Raw genomic sequence first — 26,266 nt, 5'->3', positions numbered from 1 at the left:
ATATGTAACTTATCGCGTCTCTCAAGCCATCAACATCTGCTAGCTTATAATAAAATAGCAATAAATTACTGAAAACACCACTCTATTCTTTAGGCAGTCACTGCATCAGATCTTTACAGGATCTCTAGAAACCGGGGTTGTTCCTAATTATTATAAAGAGGCTAATATTACGCTCTTACAAAAGCTCATTACCGCACAAGCCCTATTAACTATCGCTCAATTTCTCTCCCCAGTATTTCGTCTAAAATACATGAGCTTATTATTTGCTTCAGTTCAATGAGTCCATAGATTTTTTCTGCACCGATCAGCACATCTTCCGGAAGCATTTATCATTCGAGTCCAAGCTCGCAGAATTCACTCACGATATTTTGCAGTATTTAGAAGACATTGTTGAGGTAGACACGGACTTCCTAGATTTCTCAAAATTCTTTGACCGTGTCTCTCATATTCTTCTTCTTCTAAATGTCTCATGCTTTGGAATTGCACAAAACTTGCTGCGCTGTTTAGAACACTTCCTCAAAGGGCGCCAGCAATCCGCCTATGTAAACAACGGCCGCTCATCTTTCAGTAACGTGACACCTGGTGTCCCGGAAGGCCTAGACATATTACCACTGTTATTTCTGATATATATCAATGAGCTGCCTGCTAACATGAAATTTACGGTTCGTTTATTTTCCGATGACTGCATCTTTTGCAGCCTCATCCTAAGCTCTATCGACATCACTACTATCCTACAGGACGTAAACTCTATCACATGGTGGTGCGATAAATGACACGTGCCACTTAATACGAACGGATGCATATCTATGTCATTCTCTCACAAACGCACAATAACTGGCAGCACTTAGCAGAATAAACCAGTTGCCATTGGCTCAATATAACGTTATAAAAAGCTAGAAGTGCAGTTTACGTTATCGTTATCATGACTCACATATCCGAACCATCCGATTTAAGGCACCAGGCACACTTGGTTACCTCCCGCGCAATCTAAAATCCGCATCCTCCGACGTTAAACAGTTGTCATACATGAAGTTCGTCCGTCCGAAACCAGAAAACGTGTCATCTGTGGTGCATACTTCGTAACCATATCTCACCTCATATCTATAAACAGTTCAAAATCGAGCCGCCCGTTTTTTTCACATCAAATTAATCAAGAAAAACCAGTGTTACTTAAATAAAATAATCCCTCGGCCTTCGAACACTTTCAACCGCCTGGTTATTTCACGTCTATGCCTTTTTTACTTTTTCCTTTATCGCTAACCTTGACATTACTTGCTCAAACTACCCTTAAGAATATCAGACAGCCACCGTCATTCCGTCGCACGCATTCAGACGTGGAGCTGCGCCATGAACAGCTCGTTTCTCCTCAACGCTATAGCACTTTAAAACAACCTGCCCGATAGTATCATCACATGCTCTCGCCACCAAGTGTTTCGCGAAAAACTGGTTGCTCATTCTTTATGAAGTTGTGCTAAGTGGAAAGAAAAGATGTTGCTAGCCTCAGCCTCTGCCATCAAAACCTGAAGCACCTGAGCTGCGGCGAACGGGAGACAAAGGACAGAGAGAGGGAAACAAAGGGAGAAGCGATAGATATAAAAGCTAAGGGCAGGGAGGCAATATGGTATATGTAAAAATACAGAACACAAAAATATTTCACTAGGTTCATAACCCATTGGTCGGTGCTGTGCATTAAATGTCATTTAAACTGTCCAAACAGTATTACGTCGTTTACGATGCCTTGTTTTTTTCACATCTTAATTATTGCAGCCTGGTCTAGCTCACAACAACTAAAGAAAATATTCATAGACTAAATGTTTTGCAAAAGAAAGTTGTTCGCATAATAGCAAACCTACCATATTTTGCGTCGACACGTGCCTCATTTAAAAAATATTGATTGATAAACATTGAACACCAATACGCATATCGCATTCTATCTTTTTTTCACTCGACTGCCACAACACTAAAAGGTTTTCTAATATCGACGGGCTGCCTGACAGCTGATGTCAGTGATGCACGTACGCGTAGCACACACCTATGGTTTGTGCCTCATTTTCGCACTAACTACAAGCTACAAACGTTACACTACGCTCTTCCTGCCATTCTTAACAAGTTTCAAGACACAAATTCTCACAAAGGAGCAGTTTTGGCAATATTTTGTAAATATCTAAGGTTTTATTGTGTCAACTCCTTCGTTTGAATGTGATGTTCAACTGAGACATATAATTTATTTTATTATACTTTGTTCAAGCAGGTGCTGCAATGCTAAAAATCTGATCGTTTCACATTATAAACTGTGATATACACTGCCTTTGCTACATTTCGTTATGTTGTGCTTTGTATTCGATTTGCCTTGTAGTTTTTTTTTCGTTATAGAAGCAAACTGACTAACTCAACGGTCTTTCAATGTGAAGTTACAAGTTGTGTTTCTGATTCTGTGTTTGTGAACTATTATTGCATTTTCCACTGTATTTGTGCAAATGCTGGTAGTCATCTATATTTTGTTGGAAGGGATGTGAGGTGAGCATGAGAAGGAACCGCTCGGTTAATTAGTGCTTGTGTTAGGTCATGAGCCACCTCGTTGTCCTCTAACCCGTGATGACCCGGTGTCCAAGTATATCGGTGATGTTCCTGGAAAGCGGAAGCAGCAAGAAGTTCTACTGCTTTTCTCGGGGGTCTGCCGGCCGCATAATAACAGAAAGCGGGCTGTCAGTCTGTGATGGCGGCGGAAAAGCGCAATAGTGGGTGCTTTTTCGCTGTCTTTATATGATGTTCAAGAGGTCAGTGCGATCTGTAATACTCAGTAATTTTTTTCAGACACAAACGTCCGTTTCCTCGCTGCAAGACTCAAAATCAAAGCGTGACCTACAGGAGTGGTATATGGATTTTTAATGTCATAAAGCTGCACATTGCCTAATGTGAAACTCCATGGTGGAAGCGTTCGGTTTAGTTAGGGCCACCTGGACATGGTTAAATTAGTTGTAATCAGAAAATACATGGGCATTTTTGCATTCCGTCTCTACCGAAATTGGGCCCGTGCGGCCGGAATTCTTTTCCCGCAATCTCTCATTATAGAAATTGACATTTGCGGCACAATTGGGTCAGTTGTTTGGGTCAGCTTTCTTAGCCTTCTCGCTTCGCCGCTGCCTTTTCCACAGCGTGCTTGATACCGGCCGATGCTGCACCCGTCACGGCTCCGATTGCAATGGCCTTGGCAATGAGCAAAATGAGAGAGTGCTCGTCGGTTTCTTCCCCCGTGAGGCTCAGGGCATTGATGGCGTCCAGCACACTGTCTCGCTCTTCAGCCGTGTTCATAGAAACGTCGCCCTGGAGGAGCTTTCCAAGGGTTTCCACTGTCTTTCCGGCTTTAGCCAGGGCAGCTGGATTGACATCTGCAATCGGTAGAGAAAACAGAGAAGTCTTTTGGTGCACTGCGGTCGCTAGTATGTGCCTCTGTATATTTTGTGAGAGGTGGCGGCTTAAGCATTTCAGCGAAACTTATTTACTTTTGAAATGTTGCGATAGATTTTTGAGCAGTATGAGCTCCCAGAGCATAAACGCGTGCGCGAAGAGGTACCGTTGTCACGTTATATTAATTATAAGGAATAAAGAACCACTGCGTTACACCAGCATTTACAAGAGTCCCCATAGCCGAGCACTTTGATACGCAGGACAACTGCAACTGAACTATTAGTTGGGAGGTTTGCCGTCCTGATGCACTTTATTGATTGATGTATGACGTAAAATGGGTTTCTTTGCACTCATAATAAAAAAGCTGTCATGAATGAGTTACTTTCTGTCTCTCGGTTGGCTAAGCTCAGCACAAACATTCCCGTAACCACGCCTCCATTTCGGGTAGTCGACTGTAAGATGTCACGCCTGCTTAATATTAAAGGAAAACAAAAACTTCTACGATAATGAACACAATAGCATTAGGAAGTGCATTTTCAAGGCAAAGCGAATAAGACAGAAAAACTAAAACGCAAGTGACCTCTTCTATGTTGTTTATTGCTTTGCTTGGAATGGCTACGTTTTGAACCAAAATCAGAGAGCACATTTTATTTACGGTTTTTTCACCCTTAAGGAAATTGAACAAACACGACAAAAATGATGAAAATTGTAGATGGCATCGAACGTAAAAAAATATTGCTTTTACAAAAAAAAATTATTAACAGCTGGGGCTCATCTAAGCGTGAGCGAAGGGAGAGGTGTGAAACTCGTGACTGCGAATCCTCGCACCCCCCCCCCCCCCCCCAAAAAAAAAAATAAACACTGAACAAGTGCATCGAGGAGAGGATTCTTCGCCTTTTTCTGGAGTGAAGTATTTTCAAAAAACTCTTGAGCAATCCTTGAATCTTTGTGGAGTCATTAACTGGTATGGTAAGAACACCTATTCTTTGCGGAAAAATTATCTCATCGTAAGGTATTTTCAGTTTATTGTGTTCCTTCAGTGAGTAATTCTGAAAAACTTGCAATAAAAATTGCTAGCCATTTGACAAGTTTTCATTATTTGAACGAGCCCATTTGAAGGCAAGAAGTCAGGAGTCCCAATGTTCTAGTACTATATTTATGAAAAGCTCATATTCAGAGCCATGAGGGTACCACGGGAATAATATGCAGGGCATCAAACACGTATCTTGGGATACAACTGGTTAAAACATAATAAGTGAAACTGCTTCGAACACAAAATTTCTCACCTTTCCAAATCTTCTCCCCTTCAATGCCTCCTGCTTCTTGTCTGAAAGGCAAATATACCGTTATTCAAGTTAGGAAATACTTGCCGAGCTTATCTTGAGGCGTGTCGAAAGATAATATGTTGCTGTTACGATCAGAACACAATGAACGATTTGCATTCAGTCGCAAGGGAGCTTTATTACATGACGTTTCTATCTTAGAAATACGACAGTAAACTCTATGTTGGAGGGAACAGCAACAGCAGAGACTGCAACATCGAACACTTCGCATTAACAGTTACTGCACCTGCGGACAACAAGCAGCTGCCACACGTCAAGCGTATGCTGAATCGATATTCCAGAATTTTACTTATCTCAAGGTTTAGAACGGATGACGCTATTACATTGAACCGTGCCAAATTTTTTTCCTGCATTTTCAGTAGGGATGTTATCTCCTAACAAAGCCGCGACGATGTTCGAGCTTCTCCTTAAAATTTCGGGTAAGTGCTTGGAAGTGCAGTCGTCTATGCTGATATTTCATATTTACATTGCCTTCGCATACAGCTTGTCGTGCACCATCCGATGCCGCCAAAGAACACTCCGCGCGCGCTGTCGTCGGCGACGTATGGTTTCGTTGGAAAAGAGTTTGCGCGCTTAAATTTTACGGCTTTGGTAGGTGGCGTCATGATCGGGCCCCCCACATGGCGATATGCGCTGCAAAGTAGTCTGAACGCCATCGTGCATTTATTTGACTAACACCTCTCTATTTTAAATGCTAGCCTAGAAAGCCTTCGTATTCTTACACACTAGTTTCACAGCTTGGGCCCCTTAAGATTTTCTTATTCGAAAGCTGTTCAGTTGCCCTTTGAATGATCCGCATTGTTGTGATGAAGATTTTAAGCAGATACCAATCGAGGATTTGTGAAAAATGGTGCCTTTCAGTTGTACGTTTACAGTCAAGTAACAAGCATGAAGGAGCAACAAGGGCTCACTATATAATTTTTCTGTTAGCCATACAGTAGGTGAGAATTTTAGGTAATGTCACCCAGCCTTATTATTCGCATTTCAATTTTTCAAGAGGAAAAAGAAAAAAGTTGAAATATGAAGACGCACTTACACGATAGCCGCATCTGGTAGGCATGAGATGAAAAAAAGTAAGAAAAGAAATATTAGCATGGTATGCACCTAAAAGTGAGAGTTTTAAAGAATCGTCGCAAGTTTGCGTTCTGCTTCTGTGTTCATTGCTGTGGATACTGCCAGGGTGCTTGAATATGTTTCTAGGGATCATGTAGCATTTATTTATAGGTATCATAAATCTGCATGTCACCAAGATTGACACACGCACCATTTGTTGAGCAGCAGAGGCTTTTTTTCAGGTCAGAGCATGCCGTCATTCGCAGAAATATTGCACTGGGCTAGCTGAACACTACTTTTTTTGCTGCCCAACAGAAATAAAGCAACCCTGTCATGTAGGCTGTAATCGATTACCTTATAAGTGTTTCCTTTATCAATCAAAAAGATTAAGTAATATCCTGTTGTGCACAAATCAAAGCCACTGCTTCTTCAAGGTGATTAATTTAAATTCTTTCTTGATGCCCATGGATTACGCCCCCTCTCAAAGCAAAACGCATGTCTAGAGAAACAGTGGTGCGGAGTCGGCTTGATTTCCAATGGTGTACTCCGGCGTCATTCTTAATGATTGGTTTCTTGCTGCATTGAGAATATCAGGCAATTCTCGTGACTGGTCAAAAAGGGCCATTATAAAACGCTAATTACAGTATATTGCTTTCAGGAGCCGTTTTCTTTTATGAGCAAATCGTTTGTAGCAGAGCGCAATGCAGCTGTCAGCCATTCCTTGAGAAGAGCACCTCGCAGTTTATGAAAGCAGTAAACGGACGCCTCATGTGGGATATTAAGATCTTTAAAACTCTTAGCATCGTTACTGCAAGCAACAAGTTGAAAATCTGTCGGAAGGAATGTGCATGGGGTTAATTATGTGTTCTTAAGAAGTAATAAGGATAAGGAAATTTTCTGTTATTAATTTTCTCTCTCTGCTCATTAGAAAATAAAGGTTTTGGTTTTAATCTTAATATCGACCTACCAAAGTATAGCAATAGTACTCATGTAAGCAAAAATTGCTTCTTTAATGCCTTCGTATATTGATGGTCACATCTCAGCAATAAAAAGATTATAAACGCTAGAAAACATGTTCAAGGATGGTGAAATAGAAAATAAATATCTGCCTATTATTATTTCTGTACATATAAGTTGCAGTCCACGTTAAGAAAGATTTATGCGTGACCAAGTTTTACGTGTCGCATAACTTGAGGTCTAAAGGAAACAAAAACTCACCTAATGTTGTAGTAACCGCCAAAAGGACCAGAAAAATGAACATCTGCATGTTGAATGGTTTCCTGTGCAAAAAGAAGTCAATAGGTTGGTGGGATATTCACTGAGTACAAGACTATTTCGTATCGCTTTGAGGCACGAGCTTTGCATTCGAGCAGCGGCAGCTTAGGATAAGTAGCAAGCAAGGATAGAACAGAAGGAATACAATTTTTTGAGTTCATAATCATCCTCAGTTCTTTAGCAACCGAATCTCATTAATTGCTAGGCTTCAATATTTTCTTCTGCACAAATTAACGACACAGCAAGAGAACTATACACATTATTAACAACATGCTGGCTGGTCAGAAACCAACAATAACCACGGAAAGGTTTGGTGAGTTAAATTTAACATTGCGAAACTGCGCGTCAGCTATGAGCGCACAGTAGTCGAGGGCTCAAGGTTGATTTTGATCATTAGAGGCACTGGCGCTGCACAGTCTTTGCACTCCACACGGTTGTCTTTGTATCGCGCTTTAAGAAATCTTGGGGGCCGCAGTTTGTGTTTCATGCCTTGACTTAACCCTATTAAGTTTGGGCGTCACGATTTGCAAAGAAAATTCATTTTTAGGGATATATATTGTTATCGGGATTATATGTGGAACATATGTTTTCATATAGTTTGAGAAGTTGTGAAAATGCAAACAACTTTACTAATCCGTACAGCTTTGTTTCCAGGTTACATCTGCAATAGAAAGCAAAGCGTTTCAAATAGGCCATTCCATTAAATTCAGGGCTGCGGTCTTAGCTGAGTGGACCTAAGGCACCGAAAAACGAACCTTTGTAGTTTCCGCCAACACTAGACCAAATTGCGCATGGCTCCACAGTGAGGACAGTTTTTCGCTCATGGCTATCAGTGTAACGAAAAAGGTTGAAATTTTTTTCAAGCATGTGCGGGACACGTTTGGCCACAGGTTCACTAAAGTTTCTGGATGATGTCAAAAATTACAGGTGATGAGAGCTAAAACTTTTTAGGATGAATGAAAAAAGAACGAATATACAAACAATCAAGCGCAGTAGAAAAATCAGACACGAAAGGAAAGCTTTAGAGAGAGAAAAAATAATCCAAACATGCAAAGATGAGAGCACAATGGGACGGAAAGGCTGCGATAAGTAATAAATTAGGAAAATTAAAGGTTAAGAGGAGAGAATTAGTAGAAGCAAAATAAATGCACAGTTCCGGGCAGGCGATATAAAGTTCGGTTTAAAAGGGCTGCTAAGGATATAATGCGGCGGAGCACAGGCGGAAAGAAACAATGCAAGTAAAGAAAAAAATCTAAAACAACAAAACGGGACTTCGACAGCTATTGCATCCGTTATGAATCCGTAGGACTTGAGAAGGGTAGAAAAGTGGAGCTGTCGGCAATACCTTATATCGTTTTTATTCGAAAATGAAATGATTACTAGTTTAGGGCGCACACCAGATGTTTCAACTAAAATGTTTCTCAATTTTTAAAAACAGGCCTTGTATTTTCAAGAGCGCTTTTTTGGCCTAGCCGTGTGTGTGGTATAGCGCTTCTGAATATAGCTAAGGCATACTAGCGATTAGGTTGGTCAGTAAACATCGAATATCTCACTTTCTAATTATTATTGTTAGTGTCGTTATTAAGTGAGAGGTGTGTAGCAGACTGCAAGTGATATCAATATCAGCATTTGTAATTTCTAAACGCAGTTAGCCACGGCGCTGTGGCTGAACAAATTCTGGCTGCATTGCGCCAAAAAAGATGCACTTTCAAGGACCTCAGAAGGAGAAGAACGTCAACCTTCCTATTTTTAAAAACTGCTGAACATCTTATAATAAAATCCGGTTCGGGTATATGACATCGAAGCAGTTCGTAGAAAATTATTATATCCGACGAGCACGGCACCAGTGAACCGCACTGAAATATACTGGCTTGTTTCAACTGAATCCTCGACTGGAAGTCATGAAAAAATAGGTTGCTTGAGTGTGCAAGAAAATCTTTCAGAAATCGACCGATTTAGAAATAGTTTCACTTTAATATGCCACCCAAGAATTCACATGCTAATTAAAAAAAAATTGGCGAACTTGTGTAATAATAATTATAATATTTTTGGTTTTGTATGTAGAATTGGAAGAAAATTGCGCATTTGGAATACGTCATCTTCTGTTTTTACGCTTTCGGTAAGACCGCATTATATAAACGAGGCCCTGAAATGTATAGCAATATTTAAAACCTGTGCTTTAGGAGCTCTATCTGAAGCTGTATTTTGTTCGTAGTTGCATAGAGAACATTATATAAAGGAGGCTCCAAAATGTATAGGAATATTCAGAGCCAGAGCTGTAAGAGCTCTGTCTGAAACTGCATTTTGCCCGTAGTTGCATTGCAAGTAGCACTGCAAATAATTAACGGCTGGCGCTGCAATCTAAATTCAAGAATATCACACATGCAGGCACTTTGAAAAGCAAGGCGGCTTACCTGCTCTCTCCAACTGAAAGACAGAGGACGATGCCAGACGTTGTGAAGAATCGCTTTTATATAGCCCAGACATTAATGACAGCGCATTTATCATGGCGATTGCAATACAATGCGCGGATGGCAATGAACTCGAGCTGCGATATCATTTCCTACTTGTGTGATACCGAGAACTGCGAGACAGGATAATGCGATTGCGTAGGCTACATTCAGAATATATCATGAGGACATCGCTCTTGACAGAATTGCTCTCGGTGCAGCTCTGAACGATAGGACACACGCATCATCGAGTCTCAGCGAGAAATAAATGCATTTGTCACGTGTCGCCATGCTGCATAGATAATCCATCATTTAAACTCCTCCGCGTCTGCAATGATCTGACCATGCAACAACATTCGACATATCGGAGCTTAGAAAATTCCATTCGCTGGAAATTCCATGATCAACCTGAGCGTTCATTGTACGGATCACCACACTTGTTGATGCATGGTGGTTAACGACCACTCATTGGCTGTGTTAGGCTAAAGAGCGTTAGTCGGAACCTTGGTATTTACTATTGACGAACAAAAGCGTGCATTGGAGATGGCGCTAAATTGTGTATGAAAATTATAATTTAACAATTACAAGGCGTATTCATTTTTATGTGCCGGTGCAACAGCTCAGCCTGTAAATTCAGGGCTGTAGGTCAAAACAATGCGGTCAAGTAGTATTGCACTTTTGTTGAATACAAGGAACGCCCTTTGTTTTGTCATTTCTGGCGCTTCTGAAAATACTTTTGCATTTTACTGCATATTTATGATGGATGTAAAGGCCGCGGTATTGCGCGCCTGAGGAACAACACACTCGAACAGGAAACAGAACTCATCAGCCACAATATGAAAGAATGATCTCGGGTGAACCGTCACATTAGCCATCTCGTGAACGACACTGCGCGATCACCAGCAGTCTTCCACTATGTCCAAAAATATCTCAAAACTAATCAAGCACCTGCTTTTCATCCCTTATTACAAAACTGCCTGATGCCAGGCTTCTGCACTTTCGCGATGGAAGCATCGCAAAGCGCCTGACAAACATCGATGCTCGCCGATTGTTCACGTCTGATGCTGCAGCACACCACAATTGAATGGCTTCCTCGTGTCAGCGCAGAGCTTTACGCGAACCGCACGTCATCGCAGACTTTGTCCTGACTTCTTTTAATGATGACAGTTTTGCGCTGATCTGTTCTTACAGATAGAGCAGCCAAATTCCGGTGACAGCCATAGGGCGGCCACAAAAACAGATTCCTTATGTTTTGCAGCATGAACGTTCGCCGTCATGACCACAGCAGCGCAGACCCTCCACGTACCATGAAGCCATCATGTCCATATAGTCGAAGCTAGTTCGAAAATTTAAATCAACAGCGCCCACGACAGACCTGCTGACACCTTTAGAGCATGCATTTCTTTAAATTACAAGGGCGTCAGTATCTGACAGGACGCTTCATGTCCCTTTTACGTGTATAATTTTTGTACATCTAATTTTAACCAGCACTTTATAGTAGTCTGTGATGTGTTCTTTCAATTTCCTCCTTTTCGCTCCATATTGCGTCAGTTTCCAGTTTCCAAAACAACATTAAGTTAAATGTGTACCAAGACGTGCTTCATATATGAACCAACGCAGCTAGAAATGCCCAAGGCAGACACAGTTTTCGCTCAATAACATGGACACAATACGGTTCAGACGGTGACTGACGTGCTCGAACTGTGCATAACACTCTCGTCATTTGAGCCCTTCAGCATCTGGCTTACTGGTTTAAAGAGTGTAAAAACCAGTTACACTGCTGAAGCCCTATTTTGGTATTTGATCTCCACTCTCCTACATGTCATTTTGAGTTCGCCCTGGACGTGATGGCTTCAAATTGAAAATATGAAGAGTGATTTTCCCTAAACCGTTTACGGTGCAGCTGCCTTACCCATGAAGGCGTTCTGCGCTTTCAGAGTTTTTCCTCATCGCTTGCCTCACGGACAGTGAACGGTAAATAGTGTGACTATTATTATAGCCTACTTGTATAAACTTCTTGCGCGCGCGTGTGTGTGTGTGTGTGTGTGTGTGTGTGTGTGTGTGTGCGTGCGTGTGTGTGTGTGTGTGTGTGTGTGTGTGTGCGTGCGTGCGTGCGCGCGCGCGCGCGCGTGTGTGTGTGTGTGTGTGTGTGTGTGTGTGTGTGTGTGTGTGTGTGTGTGTGTGTGTGTGTGTGTGTGTGTGTGTGTGTGTGTGTGTGTGTGTGTGTGTGTGTGTGTGTGTGTGTGTGTGTGTGTGTGTGTGTGTGTGTGTGTGTGTGTGTGTGTGTGTGTGTGTGTGTGTGTGTGTGTGTGTGTGTGTGTGTGTGTGTGTGTGTGTGTGTGTGTGTGTGTGTGTGTGTGTGTGTGTGTGTGTGTGTGTGTGTGTGTGTGTGTGTGTGTGTGTGTGTGTGTGTGTGTGTGTGTGTGTGTGTGTGTGTGTGTGTGTGTGTGTGTGTGTGTGTGTGTGTGTGTGTGTGTGTGTGTGTGTGTGTGTGTGTGTGTGTGTGTGTGTGTGTGTGTGTGTGTGTGTGTGTGTGTGTGTGTGTGTGTGTGTGTGTGTGTGTGTGTGTGTGTGTGTGTGTGTGTGTGTGTGTGTGTGTGTGTGTGTGTGTGTGTGTGTGTGTGTGTGTGTGTGTGTGTGTGTGTGTGTGTGTGTGTGTGTGTGTGTGTGTGTGTGTGTGTGTGTGTGTGTGTGTGTGTGTGTGTGTGTGTGTGTGTGTGTGTGTGTGTGTGTGTGTGTGTGTGTGTGTGTGTGTGTGTGTGTGTGTGTGTGTGTGTGTGTGTGTGTGTGTGTGTGTGTGTGTGTGTGTGTGTGTGTGTGTGTGTGTGTGTGTGTGTGTGTGTGTGTGTGTGTGTGTGTGTGTGTGTGTGTGTGTGTGTGTGTGTGTGTGTGTGTGTGTGTGTGTGTGTGTGTGTGTGTGTGTGTGTGTGTGTGTGTGTGTGTGTGTGTGTGTGTGTGTGTGTGTGTGTGTGTGTGTGTGTGTGTGTGTGTGTGTGTGGTTCTGCTTTGTTCGGAACATACCCTGGTTCCTCATAAGTTTTACCTTTGGCTGTGGGTCAGCTGCAATCAATATTAGCTGGAACTTTGAAAAGAATCCTTCGTTTGTCAGTTGTAGAGCAGTAGAACGACGCTAATCTATCCATTCGTTCAGAAGCAGGCCTTCAGCTTGCTTGCCATTTGTTACCCAAAAGCAGAGCTTACAGACTGATGAATCGACCAAGATATCACCAGGTTTAATTTGTAAGAAAGGCTTGCCACAGGTAAAATTCAAGGCTCCTGACTTTGTCAGTATGCTGATAAACGAACTAACCTAAGTAATGAACATTTGTCCTCATTGGTCGCGTAAACTGACATACCTGGATATTTGATGGTGCAGCACCTGGCCAGTGTGAGTCATATTGCAAAGAGCACATTTTAAGACCACTAACCATCGTCAAAGATAAACATTTGACGTGCCGATGTCCATAAGAAATCTTTATTCACTATTACGAAGTCTACATCATCCGCTTTAGCCCTAATATATCTCATTACAAGGTAGAAAAAGCCAGAAAAACTGACAACATTGAAATCATCCCACAGGGATAACACTGATGACTAATAGATAGAAATTATATTTGAGCGCCTTAACGCATCAAAGCTAATATTGGTTTCCGAGTTGCAGTATTGTGGACAGGCGACTATGTTTTTTACTAACCTGCGTTCGTTTAAAAAACACGCGTTGATTAGGCAAGGGTGTTCTTCTTTTGTACACGCCGCCCTTAAAAAGCAGTTGCGAACTGAGTTTAAAAGTAGCGACTAGGCCTTTATCTACTACAACACCAGGTTGTATTTTCGTAACTAAAACGGCAACACATCGCTACGCATGGGGTTGTTACCACTGATTTTCGGTGAAGAAATCGTGTTTCAACTTGTTTATGCAGGATCGCATGAGAATTACCGCACCCTGTCTTATCTGCTTAGGAATAAATGGCTAGAAAGAAGTTTATACAAGTAAGCTATAATAATAGTCCCACTATTTACAAATTGCCGATATTCTAATGATACAGGGTCAGGTTCTTGTCATAATGGTATATGGGTATTTTGGCATGAAATTCAGATAACACACGCAGCAGCAATATCAGAGATATCCTGCTTCCGTGAGGCAAGCGATGAGGAAAAACTCTGAAAGCGCAGAACGCCTTCATGGGTAAGGCAGCTGCACCGTAAACGGTTTAGGGGAAATCACTCTTGATATTTTCAATTTGAAGTCATCACGTCCAGGGCGAACTCAAAATGACATGTAGGAGAGTGGAGATCAAATACCCAATAGGGCTTCAGCAGTGTAACTGGTTTTTACACTCTTAAAACCAGTCAGCCAGCTGCTGAGGAGCTCAAATGACGAGAGTGTTATGCACAGTTCGAGCACGTCAGTCACCGTCTGAACCGTATTGTGTCCATGTTATTGAGCGAAAACTGTGTCTGCCTTGGGCATTTCTAGCTGCGTTGGTTCATATACGAAGCACGTCTTGGTACACATTTAACTTACTGTTGTTTTGGAAACTGGAAACTGACGCAATATGAAGCGAAAAAGAGGAAATTGAAAGAACACATCAGAGACTACTATAAAGTGCTGGTTAAAATTAGATGTACAAAAATTATACACGTAAAAGGGACATGAAGCGTCCTGTCAGATACTGACGCCCTTGTAATTTAAAGAAATGCATGCTCTAAAGGTGCCAGCAGGTCTGTCGTGGGCGCTGTTGATTTAAATTTTCAAACTAGCTTCGACTATATGGACATGATGGCTTCATGGTACGTGGAGGGTCTGCGCTGCTGAGGTCATGACGGCGAACGTTCATGCCGCAAAACATAAGGAATCTGTTTTTGTGGCCGCCCTATGGCTGTCACCGGAATTTGGCTGCTCTATCTGTAAGAACAGATCAGCGCAAAACTGCCATCATTAAAAGAAGTCAGGACAAAGTCTGCGATGACGTGCGGTTCGCGTAAAGCTCTGCGCTGACACGAGGAAGCCATTCAATTGTGGTGTGCTGCAGCATCAGACGTGAACAATCGGCGAGCATCGATGTTTGTCAGGCGCTTTGCGATGCTTCCATCGCGAAAGTGCAGAAGCCTGGCATCAGGCAGTTTTGTATTAAGGGATGAAAAGCAGGTGCTTGATTAGTTTTGAGATATTTTTGGACATAGTGGAAGACTCCTGGTGATCGCGCAGAGTCGCTCACGAGATGGCTACTGTGATGGTGCACCCGAGATCATTCTTTCATATTGTGGCTGAGGAGTTCTGTTTCCTGTTCGAGTGTGTTGTTCCTCAGGCGCGCAATACCGCGGCCTTTACATCCATCATAAATATGCAGTAAAATGCAAAAGTACTTCCAAAAACGCCATAAATGACAAAACAAAGGGCGTTCCTGTATTCAACAAAAGTGCAATACTACTTGACCGCATTGTTTTGACCTACAGCCCTGAATTTATAGGCTGAGCTGTTACACCGGCACATAAAAATGAATACGCCTTGTAATTGTTAAATTATAATTTTCATACAGAATTCAGCGCCGTCTCCAATGCACGCTTTCGTTCGTCAATAGTAATTAGCAAGGTTCCGACTAACGTTCTTTAGCATAACACAGCCATATGACTGATCGTTATCCACCACGCATCAACAAGTGTTGTGATCCGTACAATGAACGCTCAGATTGGTCATGAAATTTACAGCGAATATATATTGCAGTTAATTTGCAGCGAATGGAATTTTCCACGCTCCGCTATGTCGAATATTATTGCATGGTCACATCATTGCAGAAGCGGAGGAGTTTAAATGATGGATTATCTATGCAGCACGGCTACACGAGACAAATGCATTTATTTCTCACTGAGACTAGATGATGCGTGTATCCTATCGTTCAGAGCTGCACCGAGAGCAATTCTGTCAAGAGCGATGTCCTCATATAATATTCTGAATGTGGCCTACGCAATCGCATTATCCTGTCTGGCAGTTCTCGATATCACTCAAGTAGGAAATGATATCGCAGCTCGTGTCCACTGCCATCAAAGCATTGTATTGCGCTCGCCATGATAAATGCGCTGACATTAATGTCTAGGCTATATAAAAGCCACCCTTCACAACGTCTAGCATCGTCCTCTGTCTTTCAGGTGGAGAGAGCAGGTAAGCCGCCTTGCTTTTCAAAGTGCCTGCATGTGTGATATTCTTGAATTCAGATTGCAGCGCCAGCCGTTAATTATTTGCAGTGCAGCTTTCTTTGCAACTACGGGCAAAATGCAGTTTCAGACAGACCTCTTAGAGCTCTGGCTCTAAATATTCCTACACATCTTGGAGCCTCCTTTATATAATGTTCTCTATGCAACTACGAGCAAAATGCAGCTTCAGAGAGAGCTCCTAAAGCACAGGTTTTAAATATTGCTATACATTTCAGAGCCTCGTTTATATAATGCGGTCTTACCGAAAGCGTAAAAACAGAAGATGACGTATTCCAAATGCGCAATTTTCTTCCAATTCTACATACAAAACCAAAAATATTATAATTATTATTACACAAGTTCGCCAATTTTTTTTTAATTAGCATGTGAATTCTTGGGTGGCATAATAAAGTGAAACTATTTCTAAATCGGTCAATTTCTGAAAGATTTTCTTGCACACTCAAGCAACGTATTTTTTCATGACTTCCAGTCGAGGATTCAGTTGAACCAAGCCAGTATATTTCAGTGCTGTTCACTGGTACCGTGCTCGTCGGATATAATAATTTTCTACGAACTGCTTCGATGTCATATACCCAAACCGGATTTTATTATAAGATGTTCAGCAGTTTTTAAAAATAGGAAGGTTGACGTTCTTCTCCTTCTGAGGTCCTTGAAAGTGCATCTTTTTTGGCGCAATGCAGCCAGAATTTGTTCAGCCACAGCGCCATGGCTAACTGCGTTTAGAAATTACAAATGCTGATATTGATATCACTTGCGGCCTGCTATACACCTCGCACTTAATAACGGCACTAACAATAATAATTAGAAAGTGAGCTATTCGATATTTACTGACAAACCTAATAGCTAGTATGTCTTAGCTGTATTCAGAAGCGCTACACCGCACACACTGCTAGGCCGGAAAAGCGCTCTTGGAAATCAAAAGCCTGTTTTGAAAAATTGAGAAACCTCTTAGTTGAACATCTGGTGTGCGCCCTCAACTAGTATGCATTACTTTTTTCGAATTAACACGATATAAGGTAGCGCGGACAGCTCCACGTTTCTACCAGTCTCAAGTCCTACGGGCTTACAACGGATTCGAATGTTGTAGAAGTCAGTCTTGTTTCACTGTTTTAGATTTTGTTCCTTAATTTATATTCTTCCTTTCCGCCAGTGCTCCACCGCAATATATTTTAGCAGCCCTTTTAAGCCAAAATTATATCGCCTGCCCAGAACTTTGCATTCATTTTGTTTCTAGTAATTGTCTCCTATAAACTTTTATTTTCCTAATTTATTACTTAGCGTAGCCTTTGCGTCTCATTGTGCTCGCATCTTTGCATGTTTGAATAACTTCTCTCTCTAAGGCTGTGCTTTCGCGTCTGATTTTTCTACCGCGCTTGATTTTTCGTATATTCGTTCTTTTTTCATTCATCATAAAAAATTTTAGCTTTCATCTCTTTAAATTTTTGACATCATCCAGAAACTCTAGGGAACCTATGGCCAAACGTGTCTCGCACATGCTTGAAAAAATTTCGACCTTTTTCGTTACAATGAGCGAAAAACTTTCCTCACTGTAGAGCCAAGTGCGATACGTCTGAGTATTAGTGGAAACTCAGGAGGTTCGTTTTTCGGTGCCTTAGGTCTACTCGGCTAAGACCGCAGCCCTGCATTTAATGTGATGACCTATTTGAAACGCTTTGCTTTCTATTGCAACTGAAACCCGGAAACTAAGGTGTTGGGATTAGTAAAAGACATTCGCATTTTCATAACTTCGCGAACTTTATGAAAATATATGTTCCACATATAATCCAGATATCAATATCTATCCCTAAATATGAATTTTCCTTGCAAATCGTGAAGCCCAAACTAAATAGGGTTAAGTGACGGTATGAAACACAAACTGCGGCGCCCAAGATTTCTTCAAGCGCGATGCAAAGACAACCGTGTGGAGTACAAAGAAAGTCAGCGTCATGTGCCTCCAATGGTCAAAATCAATCTTGAGCCCTCGACTACTGTGCGCTCGTAGCTGACGCGCTGTTTCATAATGTTAAACTCCCTTAACTTACCTAACCTTTCCGTGGTCATTGTTCGTTTCTGACAAGCCAGAATGTTGTCGGTAATGCATAAAGTTCTTTTGCTGTGTCGTTTTTTTGTGCAGAAGAAAATATTGAAGCCTAGCAATTAATGAGATTCGGTTGCTAAAGAACTGATGATGATTAAGAACTCGGAAAATGGTATTCCTTCCGCTCTATCTTTGCTTGCTACTTGTCTTAAGCTGCCGCGGCTCGAAAGCACAGGTCGTGCTTCAAAGTTATAAGAAATAGCCTCATACACAGTAGATATACTACCAACCTATTGACTTCTTTTTGCACAGGAAACTATTCAACATGCAGATGTTCATTTTTCTGGTCCTTTTGGCTGTTACTACAACATTAGGTGAGTGTTTGTTTCCTTCAGACCTCGAGATATGCCACACGTAAAACTTTGTCACGCATAAATCTTTCTTAACGTTGACTGCCCCTAACATATACAGAAAGAATAATAGGGAGATATTCATTTTTCATTTCAGCATCCTGGAATATGTTTTCTAGCGTTTATAATCTTTTTATTGCTGAGATGTGACCATCAGTATACGAAAGCATTAAAGCATCCGTTTTCTTTTACATGAAGCCTATTGTTTTACTTTGGTTGGTAGATATTAAGGTTAAGACTGAAACCTTGATTTCCTGAATGAGCAGAAAGAAAATTAATAACAGTAAATTTTCTTATCCTTATTAGTTCTTAAGAAGACGTAATCGACCCCGTGCACATTCGTTTTGAAAGATTTTAAGTTGTTGTCTGCAGCAACGATGCTAAGAGTTTTAAAGATCTTAATATCCGATGTGAGGCGTCCGTTTACTGCTTTCATAAACTGCGTCGTGCTCTTCGCAAGGAATGACTGACAGTTTCATTGCGCTCTGCTACAAACTATTTGCTCAATAAAGAAAACGGCTCCTGGAAGCAATATGCTCTAGTTAGCGTTTTATGATTGCGCTTTTTGACCGGTCACGAGAATTGCCTGATATTTTGGATGCGGGGAGAAACCGGTCATTACGAATGACGACAGAGTACACCATTGAAAATAAAGCCGACTACGCGTCTGCATTTGTCTAGACATACGTTTTGCTTTGAGAGAGGGCGATAATAATAATAATAATAATAATAATAATAATAATAATAATAATAATAATAATAATAATAATAATAATAATAATAATAATAATAATAATAATAATAATAATAATAATAATAATAATAATAATAATAATAATAATAATAATAATAATAATAATAATAATAATAATAACTTCTTTATTTCCATCAGTGATGGTGGAGACTGCGAGTAAAAGTCGCTTTAGAGGCAAGCGACTTCGCTAGAGCCCGCAGCCTCCTTTACAAGGCAAACAGCGATTGAGCAGGATATATACATAGCAATTGACCACATGTGAAATTTGCACAAAAATAAACGCAAAAACACAAATTACCTGAAATACGCTCTTCAATTATTTAAGAAAGATTGAGTGACAAAGTGTTGACGTAAAGCTCGTACATCAGTTATATAAATATCAAGACTTGATTTCAGAAACAAATTTAAAAGTGTTGGTAGTGTGTATGATATCTTTTGTGTAGAATAATTGGCACGCGGAGTGACTACCTTCCACTGTTCCGTACACCTTGTGATGTAAGAAGGTGTGTTCCTGGTGAGATTAGATAACTCATGAAGGAACTGTAAATTCTCTTTTACCTCTGGTTTGAAAGCTGGACTTAATTTGTAATGATAAAGGTTAAACACGGGTATTATATTTGCTTTCGGAAATAAGTCTGATGTGTGGGCATTGTAAGGCATGTTAATAGTACTCGCAAAATCTTTTTCTGAAGTATATGTATCTTTTCTAGATTCGTACGTGATGTGGTACCCCACACGAGCAGACAGTAATAAAGTGTAGAGAAAAATAGGGTGTTATAAACAAGAACCTTGATTCTGTAAGGTAATAGTGGTCTCAGCCGCACCATCATGGCAACTACACGAGATAATTTGCCCAATGTCGATTCTATGTGCATGTCCCAAAGCATATTCTGTGTGAAAATAACTCCAAGTATTTTAAAACTATCTACAATTTCTATGTTTACATCGTCATAGACAAGGTTGACGGAACCGATTATTTGCTTAGATTTGGGCCTAAAGATTATTGCTTTTGTTTTGTTAATATTGATTTGTAGGCAGTTTTGTTTTGACCATAAATGAAGAATTTTCAGAGCAGTGTTAGCTGTATTCTCAAGGCTACTAATGTCAGGTGATGAAAAAAATATACTCGCATCGTCTGCGTACATTACGTATTTCGCATCTTTATAGATATTTACTAAGTAATTAATATATACAATAAACAGGAACGGGCCAAGAATACTACCCTGAGGAACGCCGCTGGTGATATGTTTCAAATTTGAGCGGCTATTGTTTATTTCAACGTATTGATAGCGATTATCAAGATACGATTTTATAAGGCTTCCACAGTGCCCTCGAATACCCTAGATTTCAAGCGTATCAAGTAGAACCGAATGAAGGATGCAATCAAATGCTTTATCCATGGGCATCAAAAAATATTTTAAATTAATAACCTTGAAGAAGCAGTGGCTTTCATTTGTGCACAACAGGATATTACACAAGCTTTTTTTTAATTGATAAAGGAAACACTTATAAAGTCATCGATTACAGCCTACATGACAAAGTTGCTTACTTTATGTTGGGCAGCAAAAAATTTCGCGTTCAGCTAGCCCAGTACAATATTTCTGCGAATGACGGCAAGCTCTCATCTGAAACAGAAGCCTCTGCTCCTCAAGAGATGTAAGGTGTGTCACTCTTTGTGGCATGCAGAACTCTGATACCTATAAATAAATGCTACATGATCCCTAGGGACGTATTCAGTCACCCTGGCAGTATCCATAGCAATGAACACAGAAGCAGAGCGCAAACTTGCGACGATTCTTTAGAACTCTGAATTTTAAGTGCATACCATACTAATATTTCTTTTCTTACTTTTTTTCATTTCATGCCTACCAGATGCGGCTATTGTGTAAGTGTGTCTTCATATTTCAACTCTTTTTCTTTTTCCTCTTGAATAAGTGAAACGCGAATATTAAGGCTGCGTGACATTACCTAAAATTCTCACCTGCTGTATGGCTAACAGAAAAATTATATAGTGAGCCCATGTTGCTCCTTTCTGCTTGTTACTTGACTGTAAACGTACAACAGAAAGGCACCATTTTTCACAAATCCTCGATTTGCATCTGCTTAAAACCTTCATCTCAACAATGCGGATCATTCAAAGGACAACTGAAGAGCTCTCGAATAAGACAATCTTAAGGAGTCCAAGCTGTGAAACTAGTGGGTAAGAATACGAAGGCTTTCTAGGGTAGCATTTAATATCGAGAGGTGTTAGTCAAACAAATTCACGGTTTCGTTCAGGCTTCTTTGCAGCACAAATCGCCATTAGGGGGCCCGATCATGACGCCACCTACCAAAGCCGTAAAATTTAAGCGCGCAAACTCTTTTCCAACGAAACCATACGTCGCCGACGGCAACGCGCACGGATTGTACTTTGGCGGCCTCCGATGGTGCACGACAAGCTGTAAGCGAAGGCAGTGTAAATATGAAATATCAGCATAGACGACTGCACTTCCAAGCACTTACCCGAAATATTAAGGAGGAGCTCGAACATCGTCGCGGCCTTATTAGGATAAAATCACTACTGAAAATCGCAGGCAAAACAATTTTCACGGTTCAATGTAATAGCGTCATCCGTTCTAAACCTTGATATAGATAAAATTCTGGAATATCGATTCAGCATACGTTTGACGTGTGGCAGCTGCTTGTTGTCTGCAGGTGCAGTAACTGTTAATGCGAAGTGTTTGATGTTGCAGTCTCTGCTCTTGCTGTTCCCTCCAACATAGAGTTTACTGTCGTATTTCTAAGATAGAAAAGTCATGTAATAAAGCTCCCTTGCGACTGAATGCAAATCGTTCATTGTGTTCTGATCCTAAAAGCAATATATTATCTTCGACACACCTCAAGATAAGCGCGGCAAGTATTTCCTAACTTGAAAAACGGTATACTTGCCTTTCAGACAAGAAGCAGGAGGCATTGAAGGGGAGAAGGTTTGGAAAGGTGAGAAATGCTGCGTTTGAAGCAAATTTCTCTTACTAATGATTTTTTAACCAGTTGTATCCCAATATACGTGTTTGATGCACTACATATTATTCCGGTGGTACCCTTACGGCTCTGCATATGAGCTGTTCATATACATATTATTAGAACATTGGGGCTCCTGACTTCTTGCATTCGAAACGGCTCGTTCAAATCATGAAAAGTTGTCAACTGGCTAGCAATTTTTATTGCAATTTTTTCAGAATTACTCACTGAAGGAATACAATAACTGAAAGTACCTTACGATGTGGTCATTTTTTTCGAAAAGAATAGGTGTTCTAACAATACATTTAATGATGTTTCATAGATTCAAAGCTTGCTCAAGAGATTTTCGAAAATACTTCACTCCAGGAAAAGGCGAAGAATCCTCTCCTCGAAGCACTTGTTCAGTGTTTTTTTTTTCTTGGAGGGTGCGAGGATTCGCAGTCATGAGTTTCACACCTCACCCTTCGCTCACTCCTAGATGAGCCCCAGTTGTTAATAATTTTTTGTAAAAGCAATACTCTGTTACGTTCCATGCCATCTCCATTTTTCATCATTCTTGTCGCGTTTGTTCAATTACCTTATGGGTGAAAGAACCGCCAATAAAATGCATTCCGTTATTTTGGTTCAAACCGTAGCCATTCAAAGCAAAGTAATAAACAACATAGAAGAGGTCACATGCATTTTAGTTTTTCCGTCGTATTTGCTTTGCCTTGAAAAAGCACTTCCTAAAGCTATTGTGTTCATCACCGCAGAAGTTTTTGTTTTCCTTTACTATTAAGCAGGCGTGACATCTTACAGTCGACAACCCGAAATGGAGGCGTGGTTACGGGGATGTTTGTGCTGAGCTTAGCCACCCGAGAGACAAAAAGTAACTCATTCATGACTGCTTTTTTATTACGAGTGCAAAGTAACCCATTGTACGTGATACATCAATCAATAAAGTGCATCAGGATGGCAAACCTCCCAACTAATAGTTTAGTTGCAGTTGTCCTCCATATCAAAGTGCTCGGCTATGGGGACTCTTGTAAATGCTGGTGTAACGCAGCGGTTCTTTATTCCTTATAATTAATATAATGTGACAACGGTACCTCTTCGCGCACGCGTTTCAGCTCTGGGAGCTCATACTGCTCACAAATCTATCGCAACATTTCAAAAGTAAATAAGTTTCGCTGAAATGTTTAAGCCGCCACCTCTCACAAAATATACAGAGGCACATACTAGCGACCGCAGTGCACCAAAAGACTTCTCTGTTTTCTCTACCGATTGCAGATGTCAATCCAGCTGCCCTGGCTAAAGCCGGAAAGACAGTGGAAACCCTTGGAAAGCTCCTCCAGGGCGACGTTTCTATGAACACGGCTGAAGAGCGAGACAGTGTGCTGGACGCCATCAATGCCCTGAGCCTCACGGGGGAAGAAACCGACGAGCACTCTCTCATTTTGCTCATTGCCAAAGCCATTGCAATCGGAGCCGTGACGGGTGCAGCATCGGCCGGTATTAAGCACGCTGTGGAAAAGGCAGCGGCGAAGCGAGAAGGCTAATAAAGCTGACCCAAACAACTGACCAAATTGTGCCGCAAATGTCAATTTATATAAAGAGAGATTGCGGGAAAAGAATTCCGGCCGCACGGGCCCAATTTTGGTAGAGACGGAATGCAAAAATGCCCAAGTATTTTCTGATTACAACTAATTTAACCAAGTCCAGGTGGCCCTAACTACACCGAACGCTTCCACCATGGAGTTTCACACTAGGCAATGTGCAGCTTTATGACATTAAAAATCCATATACCACTCCTGTAGGTCACGCTTTGATTTTGAGTCTTGCAGCGAGGAAACGGACGTTTGTGTCTGAAAAAAATTACTCTGTATTATAGATGGGTCGGACCTCTTGAACATCATATAAAGACAGCGAGAAAGCACCCACTACTGCGCTTTTTCGCTGCCATCACAGACTCAAAGCACGCTTTCTGTTATTATGCGGCCGGCAGACCACCGAAAAGAGCAGTAGAAAATTTTGCTGCTTCCCCTTTCCAGGAACATCACCGATATACTTGGACACCGGGTCATCACGGGTTAGAGGACAACGAGGTGGCTCATGACCTATCCCGAGCACTGATTAACAGAGCGGTTCCTTCCTATGCTCACCGCACATCCCTTCCAACAAAATATAGAGGACGACTACCAACACTATCTCATTACCGTATAGGAGATACCCCCACCACGAAAAGACCTAGGTGCGACTGACGGTCTAGGCTTACTCCAAATACAAGAAAACTTAATTTGAGACATACATAAATAAATTAAAATGTATCTTACTCAATACCTGCCTCTGGCGTGACACAAGTTCCTCATTTTCCACCGGTCAAAGGAGTGTGAGGACAAGCATGAACCTTTAAAAACTACACAAACGTCTTACGAGCAGTGTTATGCTCAACTTAGTAGCGTGTCCTTGGCAAGTCAGCTGGAGCTCATCTACCAGGTTCATGAAGCTGACGGGGCCAGTGGAGTTTTGGAATGATGACGTCATCTATCTGATCGTCAAGCAGTTCTAAATACCAGTTCGTCAATAGAGTGTATTCTCTTTCTATCTCTTTCCCCGCTCGATAAGCAGCCGCTAGACAAAAAAAGGACCGATTTCAGTGCAAATTCCTCATGGCTGCAGCCATGACTCATATCTGCATCCTCATGGGCTGCAGACGCAGCTGATAAGGATGTGGGGGTAGAGAGTGGGGTTTGCGTGCCTAGCTTTCCACTGGGTGCCTTTCATCCTTGCATGTTTATCCTAATGGCGATAGCAATGCAGAATTTGCGCTTAATGTCGAGCTTTTGGAGAAAGGGTAATTTTCCCACAGGAAATATCATATTAACACAGATTTTTCACATCGCTGACAAAAAGACGTATTGGACATTAAGCAGGCACAAACCGTTAAATGTGAAACCTTTTGCTGTACGTTATCAATAAAGGTTAAAGTCCCACAGTGGAGCTTCACTGGTTCTGACAAATCTAGTCACGTATACTGTTCTGAAAGCGCCAAATTTTTAAAAGAATTGTTATCAAAGAAGTAACATTTCCGAAATACCCTTCACAACACAAATCTTCTAAAAATTTTTCAATGTTGAATATTCGTTTTGAAGAAGGTAAAAAATATGCCGTACAAGACAAAAATTTTACAGAGATATAGCGTCACTTTCAAATGAAACTTACTGAAGCAGATGTCTAGTGTATGTTAAAGAGAGGAACAAAAAGAAGTGTTAAGGTTTTTCATTGCTTGTAAATCAATGCGTATATGTGCGATAGCATAGAAGCAATGAGTAGGTATCAGACGATATTTACAAGCATTACTCCCGGAGTATACAGGAACCTTTTCTCTTCTCAACTTCGTCTTACGAGCGGAGCACACACCAAAACCATTATCACTCCCCTCTGGAAAGACTGTCTCTCACCCGCCAAATGTGTTCGTATTCATTGGGGTTGGGTCCCGCTTGCGCCAGAGTTTTCTTTAGCAGCAATTGTAACTTCTCCACTTGGTCCGTGGTCACCTCTGACGCGTTTTGAGCTACGTGGAAGTAGTGACAGACAGGCGCGCTGCATTCGTTAACGTTGACAACGTTGTCACAGAAGCGCTAAGCTAGATAAAAGGGCCACCGGCGCTCATTGGGTTCTTTGGCGTTGACAATATTGTAGACTACTTCTATATTAAGGAAATAAAAGGTGCATTAGTGCCTCCCTGCGTCTGTGGATACCTCAATCGCACCTTGTGGTACTTGGCGGTGGTGTCCACTAGCACAAGCTCCGCAGCTGTTGTTGCTCCTACGGCTTCATTCCGACGCAGGATGCCTTTTTTGCTAGCGACCAATTTAGAGATCTGGCACTAAAACTTCAAAGCAAATGAGGAATTTTGGGAATCTGTTATGCAAGGCTGTGCAGGATGCCGCAACGAAGATGCATGTGACACAGAAGAGCGATGGTGCAGGAAAGCTATATGGCTTCCTTTGTTGGTTCTGATTGCTGGTTTCTTATCCTTTTTGCCAGCTTGGACGCAACGCCTTGATAGCTTAAGTGGTTCAAAAATGCACCAACTGTAAATTTCGTAGCTACTCTTCAAGTTTCGAAACAGCTTGTGTACATAACCCTTTGTGGCACGACGCCTAGGTTGGCGCCCGCGTCTTTCCACAATTTTTCTCTCTTGAAGCGCCTTGTATTGTGTTCACGAAGTCATTGAAGCCGACTATATTTAAGGTGCATGCTGGACACACCACAATGGCAATGAAACTTTTTTTCTAGAATATTGACTTGCTTTTCGAAATCAATAAATAGAAAAGGAT

At 41.4% G+C, this 26,266-nt stretch overlaps 2 protein-coding genes across 2 annotated transcripts; one reads left to right on the top strand and one right to left on the bottom strand.

The window, feature by feature from the left end:
• Positions 1 to 3,093: 3,093 nt before the first annotated feature.
• LOC144124783 (uncharacterized) lies at positions 3,094 to 7,106 on the bottom strand. The gene is made up of 4 exons (XM_077657658.1): positions 7,023 to 7,106; positions 5,788 to 5,800; positions 4,695 to 4,735; positions 3,094 to 3,389 (listed from the first exon to the last, which is right to left on the bottom strand). Exons 1-4 carry the CDS (start codon positions 7,069 to 7,071, stop codon positions 3,121 to 3,123), a joined length of 372 nt encoding a protein of 123 aa, XP_077513784.1. The 5' UTR covers positions 7,072 to 7,106; the 3' UTR covers positions 3,094 to 3,120.
• A 10,986-nt stretch (positions 7,107 to 18,092) lies between these two features.
• LOC144124784 (uncharacterized) lies at positions 18,093 to 23,509 on the top strand. Its single transcript, XM_077657659.1, has 4 exons — positions 18,093 to 18,154; positions 20,817 to 20,829; positions 21,880 to 21,920; positions 23,214 to 23,509. Exons 1-4 carry the CDS (start codon positions 18,106 to 18,108, stop codon positions 23,480 to 23,482), a joined length of 372 nt encoding a protein of 123 aa, XP_077513785.1. The 5' UTR covers positions 18,093 to 18,105; the 3' UTR covers positions 23,483 to 23,509.
• The last annotated feature ends 2,757 nt before the right edge of the window (positions 23,510 to 26,266 follow it).

Source organism: Amblyomma americanum, chromosome 3 (assembly GCF_052857255.1).
Source record: "Amblyomma americanum isolate KBUSLIRL-KWMA chromosome 3, ASM5285725v1, whole genome shotgun sequence".
Taxonomy (NCBI): Eukaryota; Metazoa; Arthropoda; class Arachnida; order Ixodida; family Ixodidae; genus Amblyomma; species Amblyomma americanum.
This window is presented reverse-complemented; position numbering and strand designations above follow the sequence as displayed.